The following is a 19,125-nucleotide window of genomic DNA, read 5'->3' on the forward strand; positions in this document are numbered from 1 at the left end:
ATGTTTGTTAATAATTCCTGTTTATTTAACTATATATTTGTAAATTATATTATATATATTATATATTATATTTTCACGTATCTTTACTCTCTTGCAAGGAGCACCGGTAACATAAATAATTTCCCCTCGGGGATCAATAAAGTATTTCTGATTCTGATTCTGATTCTGAGTGTCCCTTGATGAGGTTCCAGCTGAGCTCAATTACACCTGTCAGTTGCCTGATATCTGTGAAATGTCGCAGGTTTGGAGGGTGAATGTGTTTCTGTCAGATGTGGGATATGTGCGGACAAATTATGATAAATGATAGTCATGATGATTCATTTTATTTGTGTGCCTGACGTGCACAGCACATACAGGAACACACTTGTTATTCCTCATACTTATTTTTCGTCTTATGATTATTTTTCTTCCATCAGAATTCGGGGCGTAACTTGTGCCACAGCTTTGAGTGCACACAGGAAGTACCCGTGGCTGTTAATGCTTTAGTCTTGTATGTCACAAAGGGACATGCTGAAGATATACAGTATTGGTTGTACACACACACACACACACACACGTATATACAGTACATTAGAGAGGAATATATCACAATTTCAGTGTCTTTAAAGCCCTTATGTGTAGATTTCTGACCTCCAAAATAAAAGGTGCAGACACTGCAGCACATCAGTGCCAGATGACACATTAAAAAAGACACATAGAGGCTTTAAAGAATTGGAAATTGAGAGTTTCAGTGGAACAATATAAGAATTGCTCAACCGGATATCTTATACTGGATAGTATGCTTTGGCTTTCTTATTTAGGAGTGAAAGTCTTAGGACTTTAAGTGTCCAGGTCATGAGTGACCTATGAGGATGTTCTGACCTGTGAGACACCTACTGTGCCATTATAACCCTCTGAATGTATGGACTCATATATTAAAGCCATTTATATATGACTTAGTAACGGCAGCATCGTGATCAATGATTCAGTGTTAGCAGAATTTACACATAACTTGATGTTGATTTGCTTTTACACTGAACTTCATGCAGTTAGAAATGTTGTTAAAGTGCATTTTCTCATTATTGGTTGTAATGTTTTTATAGGCACACCTTAGCTTGGTGTTTAAAGGGATAGTTCAGCCCAAAATACACATTTTTCCTCTTATGTGTAATGCTGTTGATCAGTCTAGATTGGTTTGGTGCTGATTGCAGAGTGTTTGATTTATGGGTTATAAAGATGTCTGCCTTCTCTCTAATATAACAAAACTAGGCACTCGGCTTGAGGTGTTTAAAGTAGAATAAGGTCGATTAAACTATTTTCTTTCTACCAAACTACACCTACCAACTGTTTCACTGCTCAGAGGAAAGTGTGCATCTACTGCTAGCTCACCTAGTACTACTGACCTGCATCAAGTTACAGCTCAGCCATGAGCAGAAGGGAGGACATTTAGTCTAATATTTAATTGGTGACACTCATCATCTGTGCCCACCTTGAACCTCTGCTGTATAGATCTTCTGTGCTGTCGGGGAACAATGGGTGTGAAGCATCATGTATTCACAGACATGGATGTAAACTGTGCATGGAGACAAACAACCATAAGGCGGTAATTCCAATTCCAATTATTTTATTATTACTAAAGTTAGGTCATGGAGCAGCTGGGGGTTCAGTGCCAGGAGAAGTCAGGGATCAGTAGACGCCCTGCTTAACCTGCTGAGCCCAGCTGCTCCATGACCTAACCTGCATGTCTTCTAGTGCTGGGAGAACCGGAGCATCCCGGAGAAAACCCAACCTACCTAAGTGGAGAACATGCAAACTCCACACAGAAAGGCAGCAGCCAGATGGATTAAGCCCCGCCCCTTTGTGAAGGTCCGACAAGCTGTTGGAGTAAGCATATGGGCTCTGTGCACCAGCTCCACTACTTCCTGAAAGGAAGTAGGCATGAGTATTTCCTGTCCTATACTGTTGGATTAAGTGATTAATCAGGTGTGCGGCACACCCAGTGCACACCCAGTGCACACCTGATTAATCACTTAATCCAATAGTATAGGACAGGAAATACTCATGCCTACTTCCTTTCAGGAAGTAGTGGAGCTGGTGCACAGAGCCCATTGAACCAGCTGTGTGGCATGGCAGTGTGTGCAGACCAACAGTGTTTGGCTTCACCCCAAAACTGCTGCCAGCACCTGGACCTCCGCCGCCGGACAGGCAGGGATCTCCAGGGGACGTCACACAATGCGACGACACACAGCTGGTTGAATATCAGGAATATTTCCCTGCTTCCCTTCACGGGTTCCTGTACAGCAGAGTCGGTCTTTGCTTCACTGTTCTAATCACTGAAAAGCAAAAGCAGCGTGTGTATATGCGTCCGGGGCCAGGACTTAGCGACAGGTCAATGGGCTCTGTGCACCAGCTCCACTACTTCTTGAAAGGAAGTAGGCATGAGAATTTCCTGTCCTATACTATTGGATTAAGTGATTAATCAGGTGTGTGGCACACCCAGTGCACACCTGATTAATCACTTAATCCAATAGTATAGGACAGGAAATACTCATGCGTACTTCCTTTCAGGAAGTAGTGGAGCTGGTGCACAGAGCCCATTAGTGTTGTGGGTCGCTGTGTTGTCACGGATGTCTGTCTATGTACGTCGGAAACGTTCACTTACGCACAGGTGTTGCTCGAGAGGGGAGAAGTCTTTTGACCTCAATCTTAGGCAAGCTACACTTCGGAGAGAGGCTTGAAGGTGGGTGTGGCATGAATTTCCCCACATTAACCTGGGTCGTTCTGGTGAGGGGGCGGAAGACTGGCACAAAACTAGACCTGTCTTCAGCCTGAGACGGGGTCCTGTCAGCAGAGACTGGGAAGCGTGTTTGCCTCGATGGCTGCTGAGGCTCACGCCGGGGCTCTGCTTTGTGTTTGTTCCAAGCCTCCATCTTCATGTCACTCAGGGCTTCTGACAGTTTCCTGTTTTCCTCCTTCACATGCTGATATCTCGACTCGTACACTGTTTTTTCCCCTTGGAAAGCCACGAGCTGTTTCTTAAGCTCTCTGACTTCCCACTGGGACTTTACCAGCTTTTGCACTGCGTCGTCTGGACGCCGTGCCACGGTGAGCTTCAGGTCCTCGATCTCCTCGCGCTGTGTTTCTACAAGTGCTGCTTGGCGCTGCACACGGCGCTCTTGCTGGAAACGCTGTCGGTATTTATAAAGAATATGGCTGGAATCATTAGATTGCGTTTTACGGTCTGTGACTAAGACAACTTTCTGGCGCAGAAGCTTTGCGAATGCCTCTGTCAGTCTGTTTTTCTCAGTCCTAAGCTCCCTGTTCTGCAGGGTGAGGGACTCGACATCCTGCCTGAGTGACTTCACTGTCTGCTCAAACGTGTCTTTTGCAGCCTTCTGGACGGTAATGGTGTGACGCTGCTGTGATGCCAGAACCACAGAGTGCTGCAGCTCTCTCTCTAGTCCCTCCTTCTCCGTCACGATCACTTTATATTTCTTCTCCTCCAGCTTTAAATCTTGTTTTACGCTATGTTTATACTTGTTCTGCAACACCTGTTTTTTTTCCAATTTGCGACTGACCTCTATCAGCTGGTTGCGCGCAGAGTCATAATCTTTCTTGACCTGGTCCAGCTCTGTGCTCAGTTTATTCTGATTTAAAGTCCTGGCTAGGATCTCCTGCTGCTGTTTTTCAACCCTTGCATTTAGCAGACCAATTTCCCTCTGAGCCTTGGACAGGTTCTCAAGGGTGAAGTGTCTCTCACTCTTGAGAGCGGTATTCTGGATTTTCAGCTCTGTCTGCTCGTCCTTGTTATTTCTAATCCCGGTTTTGAGATCAGTTATTTTCTGGTCCTGGTCCTTAACGCGCTGCATTGTTTCTTCGGCATTCTTTTCAAGTATCCTCTTGACTTTCTGGCTGGTGTATGCGTCGCTTTGAAGCTTTGATGTTAAATCACGCAGTTTCAAAGCTTCATCTTTGTGCAGCTCAGTCTCTAATTTTAGCTCATCTATATCTTTTCTCAAATTTTAGCTCATCTATATCTTTTCTCAAATGATCCATCTGGCTGCTCATTTCTGTTTGTGACAATTTCTGCTCCTTTTTGTCACTTTGCAGGCTTTTAATTTGCCTTTTCAAGCAACTGATATTATCGTGCTGAATTTTATTTTGTTGTGTTTGGTTTTCAATCTCCTTCCTCAGTTCTGCCGATTTTTTTTTGGCTCTAGCGGCATCATCTTTATAAGGGAGCAGGTTTTTTGCCTCATCTCTGTAATATTCGTAAAACTTTTTCACTTTTGTAAGCTCATCCGTCATCTTCTCCTTTTCTGCGTCCTTTTGTTTCAGCAGTTGTTTCTGCTCCTCCAGTCTCTTAGAGGTAGACGTGTTTTTGCCTCTCAACACTGCTACCTCACGCTGCAACGTCTGCACCTCTGAAGTCAGTTTCTTATTGACTGACTCAGTGTTCCGAAATCTCCTCAGTTCATTCTCCTTCTGCTCTCTGAGGGTCTTTTCGGTGTACAGTTGTTTCTCCACAGCTGAAACCCGTTGCTGAAACTGTTTAATCTCTTTGATTAAACTTTCCTCGTTTTTTCTGGAGGCATCAAGTTGCTGTCGCAGGTCCGCAATCCTAATTGCGTCAGGATGGGTGACGTTCTCCATTTTGAATACTACTTAACCTAGTCGCGATGAAATGTCGGTCGTGTGTCCGTGCGCCGGTGTGGAGGAGATGCGAACTAACACGCAGTTAGATCACAAAACATTATGGAGACTCAGTCCTACTTACTAACTTTGGAAATTTGTTCTGTGATGTCACAAAGGAAAAATTGATAGATTCTGTGTGACGTCACTACGCCCCGCCCCCATCAGCGGTCTGTTTTGCGCATGTGCGAACCCCTCTGTCACGAGCATGAGTCAATAATGGTCTGAGTGCGGCTCGTTTAACCTGCGCATTGTAAACCCAAAGCCATCCGGGGCCGCTTTGCCTTTTGCCACTGCATTTTAGCCACCCAGGCTTGCCGTAGACAAACCACACGCTACGTCAGCGGGACGCTTAAAAAAACACACACACACACACAACGGAACTATGGCGACAGGTAACGACAGCACGACCGGTGGACGAGGAGTAGTTTGGTTCAACGACGAAACAATTTCACTTCTCCAGAGACGGGGCGAGGAAAACATCAACCGGAAACTGTCCACGACGCTCAGAAACACAAAGGTTTCCCTACAGTTTTCAGGACAAATGAAAGCGAGAGGCTTTAACAGGACCGCTGTCTCGGATTTACCTGCGACTCCGTTAACTGGCGACTTCCGGCCGAAAGCATCTGTGGCTGTAGTGACAACGGCTGTCTTCAAGCAGGAAGAAATGACCTAGCTGTCCTCGTGAATGTCTCTTTTTCAGTTTTCTATTACAATATGAAAACACATTGTAGCAGGCGGACACGATGAGCCAGGCTGTGGGTCAGGAGGTACAGCGGGACGTCCATTAATCGGAAGATGAGCGGTTCGATCCCCGCCTCCTCCAGTCTGCATGTTGAAATATCCCTCAGCAAGATAGTGAACCTCAAATTGCTCCCGATGGCTGTGTGAGTGTGTTAAAAGACTGGAGATGAAGATTAAAATGTATTGTGCTCAATTCACAAGCAAAGTGCTGATAACTGTTTATTTTATATTACAGGAGCAGCTGGTGCAGTGGGAGTTCACCTGGTGAGTTGTGCAGATACAATATAAGGTTTGGTGTGTCACTGGTAGAAGTTTGGGTGTTTTTCTGTTGGTAAAAGGGGTTTATTTTCTGTGTAGTTTTGGTTATACACAGATGGTATAGCTCCAGTGTACTGACCTATAGATTTGTGCTCCACACCTCCTGCAGCAAGGCGCTCTAACTTTTAATAGCTTTTATAATGTTGCTGATAGGGAGCCTGAATTTAATTTAAAAGCCTGTTGTGGCATTTTGACCCACACTGACTGTTGGCTTTGTTAGTGAAGTTCACCTGTAGATATATAAACGTGAATTTGGGTGTTACACATACCTGATTCGTCTTTGGACTCTTGTCGTGTTTTCAATCACACTTGCTTATTTATTTATTTGGTTCATCAATAATTTCACTATATATAATTACGAATCATCCACCAAATATTTAAATTCCCTTGTTGTCTGCTACGGTCAATCAGTCATTTTAGCGAGGATGATTTCCACAACATTTGAGGCCCCTTCTGGCCAGTTAAGAGAAGTGAGGAGTCACTAACTCCTCTGTACCATAATGCGAGATTTATACTTCTGCGTCGAATCAACGCCGAACCTACAGCATAGGCACTGCGTCGGCGTAGAGCCTACGCCCTAGCCTGACGTGCACCTCCCCAGAAATGTAACTACACATCAAGGTGACGCAGACCTCCTCCACAAAACTAATATTTTAAGTCTTGTGTGTGATTTATCCTGGCTTCATATGAGCAGAGGAACTCTCCACTAGCCGCTAGAACAGGGGTCTGCAACCTTTGCCATTAAAAGAGCCATTTTTGACCAAAAATAATTTGAAAAATCTGTGTGGAGCCGCAAAACATGTTTGAGCCTTATAATTAAGGGAAATAGCCTATTAAGTCTAAATTAGCGTATACTTATGGTCTAAATAAGCATTTGCTGGTATGTTTTACCACAAGGTGGCCACTGTGCAGGGCACTATTAATAATAATTATCTGGTACTTAGATTTTGCAGAGCTGGCAGTGAGAGCAAACAAATCTGTCCGCGCACTACTACATTCTCTATTTTATTCAATTTACTTTTTTGGATTTGGCATCCATAGCTAACCAGCCACTGCTGGGTTGGTGCAATATAATAGGGCTATGTGCAATATATATAATGAAATGTGCAATACAAGGACATTTCAATTTTCATCCTCTTTTTCTATGGTCACTCCTGATCTAGTTCCTCAGTCACCCCTGATGTATTTGAATGTTTCCTACTGTTTCTTACTTACTATGTGTATATTTGTACTGTTTCTCCGGTATCTCCTGTGCTATTTATGCATTTTGTTTTTATGTTACTAAAGTAACAACAACCTGCCTAGGGACAACAGATGGAAATTAGCCGTGGGCTACAATCTGGCATATTTACATGTACTACTGTACTATGTTTATTAATATGTACTGTCCCTACCTTAAATAAATAAATTGTAATTGTAATTGCTATCGAGGTTCAGCAACATTCGGATTCATAGAATGAATTTCCATAGACTTCTTTTCTCAAAGGCTCAAGGAGCCACTGGAAAGGGGCTAAAGAGCCACATGTGGCTCCAGAGCCACAGGTTGCCTACCCCTGCGCTAGGCTAATCGATACAATGTAAAACGCCATAGGCTTGTGCTAATAACGTTAGCATGTTGTATTTGTTTGGAAAACGTGTTTAGTATAAGACAGTTGTTTTGTCAGTGAACCTTGTGAGTTGTAATGGAGCTGAACTTTGTAACGTTACCTTTGTTAAATGTTGCTGTTGTCCCTGGCTTCATATGAGTAGAAGAAATGTAAGCTAGCCACTAAGCTAATTTATACAATGTAAAATGCCATAGGCTTGTGCTAATAACATTAGCATGTTGTATTTGTGGAGAAAATGTGTTCAGACAAAGAAAAGTGTTTGTCTGTGAATGCTGCGAGTTATAGTGAAGCTGATTTGTGTACTTGTGTGTGTTTAATGTGTGTTTTGAATCAACTAGCACTTCAAAGAAACCCAACTGCAGACTATTTTGGAGGTGTAACTGCAGAGTGACACAGACACACCACCGCACAAGTATAAATGCTCACAAAGGCGTAGGCCTTGTGCTATTGGATTTATCGTGAGGCAGATCCTACGCCACAGGTACGGCGGGGATTCAACGCAGAACTATAAATTCCCTTAGGGTGAGGAGCTCGGACATCCACAGAGAGCTGGGAGTAGCACTGCTGCCTCTTGGAGTCAAAAGGGGTCAGACCCAGAACATGCAGGAGGGATTATATATCTAATCTGACCAGGAAACACCCCGGGATCCTCCAGGAGAAGCTGGAAAGCTCTGCTGAGAGGAGGGACGTCTGGAATACCTTGCTCAACCTGCTGCCCCCCCCTCACCTGGCCCTGACAAACTAATGACAATGGATGGATGGATAACTTAAATAAGCTCAGATCCTTCATGAAACACACCAGGTTTTCTTTATTTTTTTTAATGTTGAAATAGAATCCATAATTTCTCTGTGACAAGTCCTGTCGTTGTATTGTAATCGTCATCTGCACACAATAAATTACAATAAAATATGTACACATCATTGAGGCACAGAGGTCTGTGAAAACACCCAACACAAAGCTTTCTATTAAACACAGCCTCTTGCAGATTTAAACCCAAACTGCTTCAACGTTCAGGCCAACAGACTTTATACGCTACGATCATTCAAGTATAAACTCTAACTGCCATCCAGAACATTAAATTACTAAAACTTTAGTCAGTGTGTACATTCTGAAAACACGTGTGATGCATTTGCAGTGTTTCATGTGATCCATGAATGTGTGTGAGGAAGAAGTGGGTCTAAGAAACATGAAGGCATGCTGTCGCCCTCTGCTGGTTAAAACCTCTCATGATCTTAAAGAGTCAGTTCAACCGAATCTCAGAGTGGAGACTCATTCTTGATATCATCGGGATTAAACTTGGGTCTATTTGTCAGTTTTAGAAAAGAAGAGACCTCTGAGGATGATTCGGCTCACATTAAAAACCTCCTGAACACTGAAGGAATCCTAACCAGGAGAAGTTTCAGCACCACTACATGCCACTAAATCCCCCTAAATCTTACATTCCTTTAAGTGTAAGATTTAGGCTTTTGAGCACCAAGAATTATTTCCTTTGTGAAAATACGTGTAGGTGAACTGACCCTTGAAACCAGAAACACACGGATATTCTTTATAAGGCAGCAGAGACCCGTTTACAGTTGAGGCAATGGACTCATAAAATCATCTGAACTTGTGTATCATCGTCTCTGATCTAACCCCGACATTAAGACCTGCTGCCAAAATGAATAAAAGCTGCACCTCAGCTCGTACTGGCTCTTCTTTATCTTTATGGATGAGGTGATGTCCCGGTTGATTTTTATCTGACTCCAGATCTGAAATTATATGTCCATACTGTAGCAAAGGCACTGGCAGAAGTTTGTCTATGACTGGTATTCCTTCAGTAACTGGCCGGCAATAACCAGTCTCTGGATCTCACTGGTGCCCTCGTAGATCTCTGTAATGCGAGCGTCGCGGTAGTGCCTCTCGGCGGGCATGTCGGACACGTAACCCATCCCACCCAGAACCTGGATCGCCTGATTTTTAAAGCACAAACAAAGACACATTTAAAAAGTTGTCATGAGGGTTTATTCAGTGTGTTTATGTTCTGTTTGTTGTTGTTTTCTTACCTGATGTGAGCAGAATGTGGCAGCTTCAGACGCTGCGAGTTTGGCCATAGCCGCTTCCTGCAGGTAAACACAGGAGGTTTAAATGTGTGTTATGCTGCAGAACTGTAAAACCTGTTAACAATCAGAGGTGACTGCGTACCTTGGTGAAGGGGTTCTTTGAATCTCGAAGAAGTGAAGCCTTCCAGGTGAGCAGACGTGCGCTCTCTATTGCCAAAGCCATGTCGGCCAGTTTGAACTGAACAACGAGAAAAATACCTGATTAGTACCTCAGTGGTTAGTTGATTTTTCAGTCATTTATGAAGCAAAAACACCAGAAATATAAAACTTCCAGCTCCTAAAATGTGAAGCCTTTTCTGCTTTTCTTTTTTTATGTCGTAAATTAAATACCTCTTCATTTCAGACAAAAAAAGGCATTTAAAGACATCACCTTGAGCTCTGGGAAACTGTGATGAACATTTTAAATTATACCCTGACATTTTATAAACTTCAAGGGTACTCCAGAGAGTAAGTACAGCATTAGGTGACCAATAAAAATTGGATTAAAACAAAATATCCTGAATTTTAGGCCTTAAACTCCAAAAATTGCTGTGTGCTGCATTTGCTGCATATTTCAAACTCACACTTCAGGTTTGCAGTGCAGACTTTCTCGTGAGTTGCATTATGGGGAATGTAGGATCCAGCATTTTCATAGCTTCAGGCCTCAAAGTCTGGATACCTCAATTTTTAATCATTCTCTTTGAGTCCCCGAACTTAATGGAGATACTTAATCACTGTAGTCTCCCTTGAGTTTAAAAATAGCTGTGTCCAGTTGCACAAAGCACCTTTATGCGGGATTTAGAGCACATATGCCATACCTTATGACATAGCCTGATGTGCACCTCCCCAGAAATGTAACTACATGTCACAGTGACGCAGACCTCCTGTCTGTCTCTGTAAGCTGAAACCATTTCCCTCAGTGGAAACAAAACTTTTATTTACTTTAATTTCACAGATAAGAAACAATAAATTGTGAAGACAATAACGCCTCCACAAAATTGCATTTTAAGTCTTGTGTGTGATTTATCCTGGCTTCATATGAGCAGAGGAAAACTCTGCTAGTCGCTAGGCTATTTATACAATGTAAAATGCCATAGGCTTGTGCTAATAACGTTAGCATGTTGTATTTGTGGGGGAAATGTGTCCAGATAAAGACAAGTGTTTGTCTGTGAATGCTGCGAGTTATAGTGAAGCTGATTTGTGTACTTGTGTTTGAAACTGTGTCTATTAAGCCATGTTTAATGTGTGTTTAATGTGTGTTTAATGTGTGTTTTGGAGGTCTAACTGCAGAGTGACACAGACACACCACTGCACAAGTATAAATGCTCACAACGGCATAGTCAGCGTGCGTGGGCTACAGCATAGGGTCTGCCGCACAAGTATAAATCCCCCTTAAGTTTGCTCCTTAAAGGGATAGTTCAACATTTTGGCAAATTCGCCTATTGCCGTAATCCCTATAGTCATATGAGTAGGTACATTACCTTTAATTGTCAGTGCGTGTTGTTCTGAGATCAGTGGGACAGAGCTGCCCGCTGAAATGGAGGTGAACGGTACAGGTCCCTCTCTCCCTCAAAACTAATCAAATGACTCCAAAACGCTCTTGTTGACAACACATGGCTTGCACATTCCCCACGCTATGAAATAATAATGTATAATTAAGTAACATTACGACACATGAAGCAAATACTACTACTTTCTTGAGTAAACCACTGGGCGGAATGACACAGTGCGCAGCTGAGACAGTGCCGTTGTTATTGCTTGTAGCCATTTGCGGTATCGTCAGCTGGACACACCAGAAGGTTTGAGGAAAGTTTACAGAGCGCTGTTTTAAATCATGGTTCACACATGCATTGTAAAAGGTTGCAGTAACAAGCTGAAGACATGGAGCAAAGTGAAGTTCACGTAGTTCCAACCAGTAATACGGACAGGATGAAACAATGGCTATTTGTGCTGGACATCAACCCCAACACGCCTGTGGAAATGGTCCGAAAAATGTTTGTGTGCTCCTGCCATTTTTTACTGGAGGACTACGCTGAAAGGACGGAGCGCAGAAGCTCAGGAATGGTTCAAGCGGTTTTCTTCAAAGATACTGTCACACCATCTGTCGGCATCACTAAACAAGCAGACGTGGTAAGTGATCGTTGTGTATTTTGCTCAACTAAATATGTTGTTGTGGTTATGTTATGGATAAGTGCTGCCCAGAGCATATAGTGAAGTGACTGGCATTACTTCTCATTGTTGGGAATAAACAGACTGCTAGGGAACATTTTATGTTGTTGTTCCTTCAGGAGTTGTGGTGATTTATGAGTGTGGAGTTAGCATGTTCTCCCCGTGTTCCGGTAATTATTTTGAGGTGTACTCTATATTTATATTGCACAGGTGTACCTAATAAAGTGGCCAGTAAGCCCCACATTTACACCACCGGCTCTGGGTCCCCCCTCAGCCCCTGGTTGCTCGGTAGCCTCAGCCTCTCTTCTTGCTCTCTCTTCTTCCAAAACCTGTAACTCTTCCTCTGTATATTCTGGCTTCTTCTCCACAAACTTGTTGTTTTGATGACGGGAGTAACTGCACTAAACATACACTGTTTGAAATCACTCCGCCCAGCAAGTACTGTATGTCTGGAATGTAGTTCCGGCTCTGCATTTGGCTTCAAAACAACTCTGTCTCGTAATATTACATTATTATTTCATAGCGTGGTGAATGTGTAAGCTACAAGTTGTCCACCAGAGCGTTTTGGAGTCATTTGATGGTGTATTTGATTAGTTTTGAGGGAGAGAGGGATCTGTACCGTTCACCTCCATTTCAGCAGGCAGCTCTGCCCCACCGATCTCAGAACAGCACGCACTGACAATTAAAGGTAATGTACCTACTCATATGACTATAGGGATTACGGCAATAGGCGAATTTGCCAAAATGTCGAACTATCCCTTTAAGTATGATACTTAAGGCTTACATGAAATATTTTGCCAATATCTAACTGGAAATATCGTGTCAGCCCTGTGATAGTCTGGCGACCTGTCTAGGGTGTACCCTGGACAGATTCAGCAAAGCAAAAAAAAAAAAGGCCAGCGGGAAAACAAACATGCAGTCAGACAGGTTTTATATAAGCCCGAGATTCAAATGAACTTACCTGGAAGAGAAGACAAATGTGAAAAGTAAACTTTATCCCCCAAACCAGACTCAAACCTAGATTACCAAACAGCTATCCTGTTGATTACAAACCTTTCAGGTGTGTCCCCTCACCACTCACCCAACTGTTTGTCTACAACCTGTCTGATCACATTTGTTGCATTTCTAGCGACGTCATGGTGTTCCCAGAAAAAACCCAAGTTGTAATAAACCATAGTTTCCTGTAGTGTACAGAGTCACATCTGACTGCTGACAGGTCTCCTGTTACCTGTATGGCCTGCAGCTTGCCGATGGGTGATCCAAACGCGGTGCGTTTGAGTGCGTAGTCTGCGGCACAGTCCAGAGATGCCTGAGCGATACCGAGAGCCTGAGCTGCGATGCCGATCCGTCCGCTGTCCAGGGTTTGCTGTGTGACACAGATAAAAAGTACGTTTACGACTCAGGAAACCAGACAGTGTGAGAGATGGTTGAGAGAGGACATGCTCTGTGGTGAGAGCAGTTTTTATGTTTTTCAACTGTCGAGTCAGACTTGTTTGGACTTTCAGAGGCCATCTGGCGTCAGGATGGAAACGATGTGCTTTAAATATACGGAGGCCACCACTCTGCTGTCACAGTGATACTCTTTGTATCTAAAGTCTTGTGTGTATGTAACAAGAAGATTTTAAACTCTACACACAGCCAAGAAATCAGCATTTTCTCTAGGAGATTCTTGAGGATGTTGCCCTACGTGTACAATGGATGCGATGCTGCAGGAATACCTTAAAACTTTAATTCCTGCAGCAACACATTCATCTCAGAGCTGTTTGCATTTTTACTCTAGAATGATGTTTGCAAGATAAAGTTGTCCTGTTAAACATACTTCACCTTCAGCAAATCTTACACAATGACAGAACTCCATCTTGGCACCAGTATTACTTTACGGATGTGTTTTCTATTGAGGAAACGGGTTTAATATTCCTGTGGTTGTTGAACAGGAAGAAGAGCCTAACTGAAACTACTCGGTGTCACATGGATGGGTGTGTTGAGAAGTGGAGTCGATATTCAGGAAGCTTCAGGAAATTTGAACTGGTGCACGTAATGTGGTACAGAAAACATGTTTGGCACGACGGCCAACTCTTACACTTTGACCCTAAGACTCATGCAGTTGATGTGTTTCACACGCCCCATGCCTCTTTTACTCATGCAGTGAAAAACTGCTTACAACTGATACCATTACAGCATGAACAGAGGGCATTAACAGTGCTTTAAATGTACCATTGCAATCTTGAATCCAGCTCCACGTGGGCCCAGCATGTTGCCCAGTGGCACCCTGCAGTCCTCCAGGATGATGTTAGCAGTGGACGAGGCTCTGATGCCCAGCTTGTCTTCCTTCTTCCCCAGAGAGAGCCCCGGGTGTGGCATGGGGATGAGGAAGGCACTGATACCCTGCGGACACGGAAGATATAAACGTCATGTTAGAGGGGGAAAAAAGCACAAAGGTGAGGGAGGATCAACATTGTTACACTCGTATTGCTCAATAGAACAATTCACTCTTTATCTCTGTCGGTAAACTGAGCCACGTCATGCCTTGTGTTTGAGTTTCTTGTCTGTGGTGGCGAACACGATGGTGGCAGAGGCGTCCCAGCTGTTGGTGATCCACGCTTTGGTTCCGTTCAGCACCCACTCGTCTCCCTCCTGACGAGCGATCGTGGAGGCTGCACCAGCGTCGCTGCCATTACCTGGAGGTCAAATTAAAATCACTATTTTTAAAGTAGCAGATGTGGATTTAAACCAGGTTTAAATGTAAAAATTGTTTTCTGTTAAAAACATATGCACAGCCTTTAGAGGTGAGACCAAGTCACGGTTTTGCAAGTCACAAGTAGGTCTCAATTCTTTGCGGTCAAGTCCTGAGTTATGTTTACCTGGCTCACTGAGGGCGAAGCAGCCCACCTTCTCTCCCGTGGTGAACGGTGTGATCCACTGCTTCTTCTGTTCTTCTGTGCCGTTCTTCAGTATCGGGCCGATGTAGAGAGACTGAGAGCAGAACAGGTCGATGAACACCTGCTCTGACACAATATCACACCACTTATATAATTTATTTCATGTGACAGACTCCACTCACGTTATTAACGGACACCACGACTCCAGTGCTGGCGCAGCCTCTGCTGATTTCCTCCACAGCCAAACTGTACGCCAGATAGTCCATCCCGGCTCCACCCAGCTCCTCTGGGACCTCCATGGCCATCACCCCCAGCGCCCCCAACTCCTCAATCTGGAGGAGCAGTGACAGTTGAAACGCACATCGGTAAAGCTGAGAGGGAGCTGCAGCATCACTATGTGCAGCTGTGTGTGTGTGTGTGTACCTGTTTGGCAGGGTAGGCATGTTCCTTGTCTAATTTGCCAGCGATGGGGATCAGCTCTCTGTCTGCGAAGTCTCTGCAGGTCTGTCTGAGAAGCTGATGAGTGTCTGGTAACTCTGCTAGCTGAGTCAGACTTCGACAACCAGTGAGACACAAGCCAAGAGCTGCGGGACAGAAAAACAAGAGTTCAATACTGCAGATCGGAGTCGTCCATATTTAGTCAGGCTTCCTGCAGTCGGTCCACCACTTTGGTCCGGACTGAAATATCTCAACAAGTATTGGATGGATTGTGATGGCATTCAGGCTCTCCAGAGGATGAATTTACCATCATCAGGTCAACACTTCAACAGTAACCCCTGACCCACAGAGTGACAAAACATTGAACAAATATTGTATTGTTTGCTCTTCCCTCAGGAGGTGACGATGGTGAACACTAAGGTGCACGTTCATAGAGCTTTCCAAAAAAATAAAAAATCTTAAAGGAAATACAAGATGCGTGAACCTGTTCTCAGACAGAGACTGATGCCAGACGTCTCACACCGCCAGCCTAAAAAATTCTCTTTCCTCTTTGTTGTCTAGCAAGATTCAGTCTATATTTGGCATCAGTTCAAATGATGTCAAGTGCTTTTCTTCACTTGGCTGTCAACATTGACACCTCTCACTTAGCTGTCACTGGTCTTTATTTACCATTTGTGAACATAAATTATGCACTAAAACTGGTTATTTTTTAATAAATTTGAGGGGAGACGAGGCAAAGGAGTTTCCGTTCTAATTGAGCTAAGAAATAGACAAAGATTGCCTCATTCGTCCACTACTCTCTTTTGATGCAGCATAAAACTGCAGCGAGAAATCTCCAAGCATTACTGAATACAGTGCACACAGTACTGTGTGTCAGCTGTCATCAGATCTGTTCAGTTCATCCGTTAATCAGTTTGATCTCAGGTGATTTTGACCTTTGATGAACTGGTCTGAGTGGTGAGACCCAGCTGCAGCTGCAGAGACGCCCACGGCCAGCCAGAAGTGACACATGACATCGTTACGGGTGCAATGATTCACAGAGTCAACGGTCAGATTTGATCTGTCATGACAGGGTCACATTTGACCGTCTGTGAGGACAGTGGAAAAAGGGAGTGTCATAAAAATACACAAGACTGATATATTACCAATTATGTGATACTGAATGCTAACTGGCACATTAATGGAGCAGGAAGTCTGAGGTGAAGTGTATGAGATGTTAAGATTATGTTACTTTGATGGAAGATGTGAGTGTGTATTCTTTTATTTTTGTATTATTTTAATTGTTTGAATCAGATCACAAAATTTTAAAGCATGTAAGCAAATAAATAAAGCGTCTTGAACGAGTTACAATTTTTATAGCTCTCTTCTGTAGCATGAAAATTGGACAAATGTTGGTTTTATATGTGTGTCCCTATACCTCTACACAGCAGGTAATCTGACCTCCGGATCTTTAGTTGTATAAAATATTGCAATTGTTTTTCTTTTTGTGTATCTTAAAAATGTCTCATTTAATTTGCCTTGATCCGTTTTAAATCCGAGTTCAACCACATAAAGCACTTTGTGTCCTCATTTTGAAAAGTGCTTTACAAATAAAGTTAATTCAAATATTAATATTTTGATGCTAACACATGCTTTAACTTCAGTAATGTTTTGATTGCAGGACTTTTATCTGTAGTATTTTACAGTGTGGTGTTAGTGCTTTTACTTAAGTACATGATCTGAATACTTCTTCCACTATTGTTAAAATAAAATGTCATTTTATTCTCTTAAATCTGCGTTTACTGTATTTTTCTGAAGTCTTTGAAGGCAGCACCAGCACTGGTTAGCTATACGTTATTTAGGTGAAAGGTTATCTTCTTCATCAGTCACCTTCATCTCAGCCTGACAGTTTTAAAACCTGCCAAAGAAACAAAAACATATGTTTAACTATTCTATAACATTAACTAAGCTAAATTAAATCTATTCGGTACCTGTTATTTAACTCATTGATCGGAGCTAGCCAGCTAGGCTAACATATAACCTTATTTAGCCGGTGAGCTAGCTAACTGCTATCAACATGTTAACCATTTAGCTACTTAGTTTAATTACTAATGTCAGTAACCGAAGCTGGCAAACATTCATATTTTCACCAACAAGTTATCAGTTATAATGTTAATTAAACCAATGTGACAGTTTCCCCAGTGTGTGTACTGGTTACGTAGCATGCTAAGCTAACCAGGTTTGCTATTGCTTTCCAGCATCTATCTACACGAAGCTAACAGCACTGCTAGCACTGTGTGTTCACGTCAAAGTCATGTTTGTCATCGTAATTTTTTTCTGTTGATGCACTCACCTCTCCTTGCTTTGAACAGTGCAGCCATGGCTCCTTCCTCTCGGCTCCAGGTACAGTCTGAGCACAATCACAGTTTAACTCAACTGTTATCAAGCATATTGCTGCCTTCACGTGCTGTCGGAATTATTAGGGTTAGTGAGGACTGCGAGCAACTAATGGCAAAATGTGTGCTCCAGTGGCATATTTCAATATTGTGACACTCTAGTGTTTTATTGTCAAATATACGAGTTGATAATGTTATTGTGGTATTTCTCATATACTATTCAAATCAACATTCTCAAATGTTCTTGAAGTCCAAGAGGTAGTCACTGAGGTGATGCTAGTGGACACTGAAGAGGTTCTAGTGGTCACTGAGGACATATAGTGGTCATTGAGGAGGTTCTATGGGTCCTAAAGAAAGGCTCTGGTGGTCACAGAGGATGTAGTGATCATTAAGTAGGTTCTAAGGGTCATCAAATCTTAGGATGTATATTGGTCAATAAGGAGGTACTAGGGGTCCTTAAAAGGTTCTAGTGGTTGCTGAAGATGTATAGTTGTAATTGAGGAAGGTCTAAAGAGGTTCTAGTGGTCACAAAGAAGGTATAGTGGTCGTTGAAGAGGTACTAATGGTCCGTAAAGGAGTTCTAGTGGTCACTGAGGATGTGTAGTGGTCACTTAGGAGGTTCTATGGGTTTTCAAAGAGGCTCTAATGGTCACAGATGATGTATAGTTGTCATTGAGGGAGCAGGGAGGTCTAGAGAATGTCAAAGAGGTTCAAGTGGCCGCTGAGGACATAGGGTGGTCAGTGAGGAGGTTCTGGGTCCTTAAAAAGGTTCTAGTGGTCACTGAAGATGTATAATCGTCCCTGAGGGGGTTGAAGGAGTTCTTAAAGAGGTTCTAGTGGTCATGGAGAACATTTGGTGGTCATGGAGGGAGGTCTAGGCGCTCTTAAAGAGGTTCTAGTGGTCCCTGAGGACATAAAGTGGTCAGTGAGGAGGCACTAGGGGTTCTTAAAGAGATTCTAGTTGTCACAGAGGATCTAAAGTGGACCTTGTTAAGGTTCTAGGAGTTCTTGAAGAGGTTCTAGAGGTTGCTGAGGACACATAGTGGCCATTGAGGAGTTAGTAGGGGTCCCTTAACAGGTTCTAGTGGTCACAGAGGGCATATAGTGGTCATTAAGGAGGTTCTAGATGTTGTTGAAGAGGTTCTAGTGGTCACTGAGGACGTATGGTGGTCATCATTCTAAAGGGTCCTTTAGGGGCTTTCGTAGTCACTCAGGAAGTTTAGTGGTAATTGAGGAGATTCTAGAGGTCACTGAGGAGATCCCAGAGGTCTCTTAGAAGGCTCTAGTGGCAATATTTGAAGCGTTCTAAGGGTAACTGAATAGGTTTAGAGGTTATTATGAAGTCTTAAAAATCTAGAAGTCCCTTAAGAGGTTCTGGGACCTCTGAGTAGGTTCTAAGAGTCCTTTAGGAGGTTCCAAATGTCCTTAAAGATGCTCTAGTAATCACTTAGGACACTATAGTGGTCCTCAAGGCGGTTTCTGTTGAGGAGGTTCTAGTTCTTACTGCAAAGGTTTTGGTGTCCCTATGGGAAGTATTGTCCAAGTGTTGTCATCCTCTCAAAATAATTATCAGTGTTAGCTTTGTAACTTCAAATATTAATGGATTCAGAATATTGAAGTCAGACATTAGCCACACGTTTAAAGTGAGGTTGCTCATTTTTTTGTGGTTAGAGTCAGTTTTCTTTATGTTCTAACAGCAATGCAACTGAATTATTACACAACTCTCGAGCATGGATGGTGGAATTTCCGAGGACCATTGAAGGCAGCATCTGTCCCAAATTAACATGACGTGACGTTACCTCGCCAAATGTATGTCAGGTATGTTCTCTTTCAGCCAGTTATTTT

At 43.0% G+C, this 19,125-nt stretch overlaps 1 protein-coding gene and 1 long non-coding RNA gene across 2 annotated transcripts; one reads left to right on the forward strand and one right to left on the reverse strand.

Annotated features, from left to right (window-relative positions):
- Positions 1–4,889: 4,889 nt before the first annotated feature.
- On the forward strand, positions 4,890–7,983 carry LOC126395283 (uncharacterized). The gene is made up of 3 exons (XR_007570427.1): positions 4,890–5,558; positions 5,651–5,679; positions 7,679–7,983. It is a non-coding gene; the product is annotated as an uncharacterized LOC126395283 (long non-coding RNA).
- Positions 7,984–8,176: 193 nt separating this feature from the next.
- On the reverse strand, positions 8,177–17,361 carry acads (acyl-CoA dehydrogenase short chain). The gene is made up of 10 exons (XM_050052607.1): positions 17,238–17,361; positions 14,891–15,051; positions 14,650–14,799; positions 14,450–14,561; positions 14,115–14,266; positions 13,803–13,973; positions 12,817–12,954; positions 9,523–9,618; positions 9,384–9,440; positions 8,177–9,290 (listed from the first exon to the last, which is right to left on the reverse strand). Exons 1-10 carry the CDS (start codon positions 17,263–17,265, stop codon positions 9,138–9,140), a joined length of 1,218 nt encoding a protein of 405 aa, XP_049908564.1. The 5' UTR covers positions 17,266–17,361; the 3' UTR covers positions 8,177–9,137.
- Positions 17,362–19,125: the final 1,764 nt, after the last annotated feature.

Source organism: Epinephelus moara, chromosome 9 (assembly GCF_006386435.1).
Source record: "Epinephelus moara isolate mb chromosome 9, YSFRI_EMoa_1.0, whole genome shotgun sequence".
Classification (NCBI taxonomy): Eukaryota; Metazoa; Chordata; class Actinopteri; order Perciformes; family Serranidae; genus Epinephelus; species Epinephelus moara.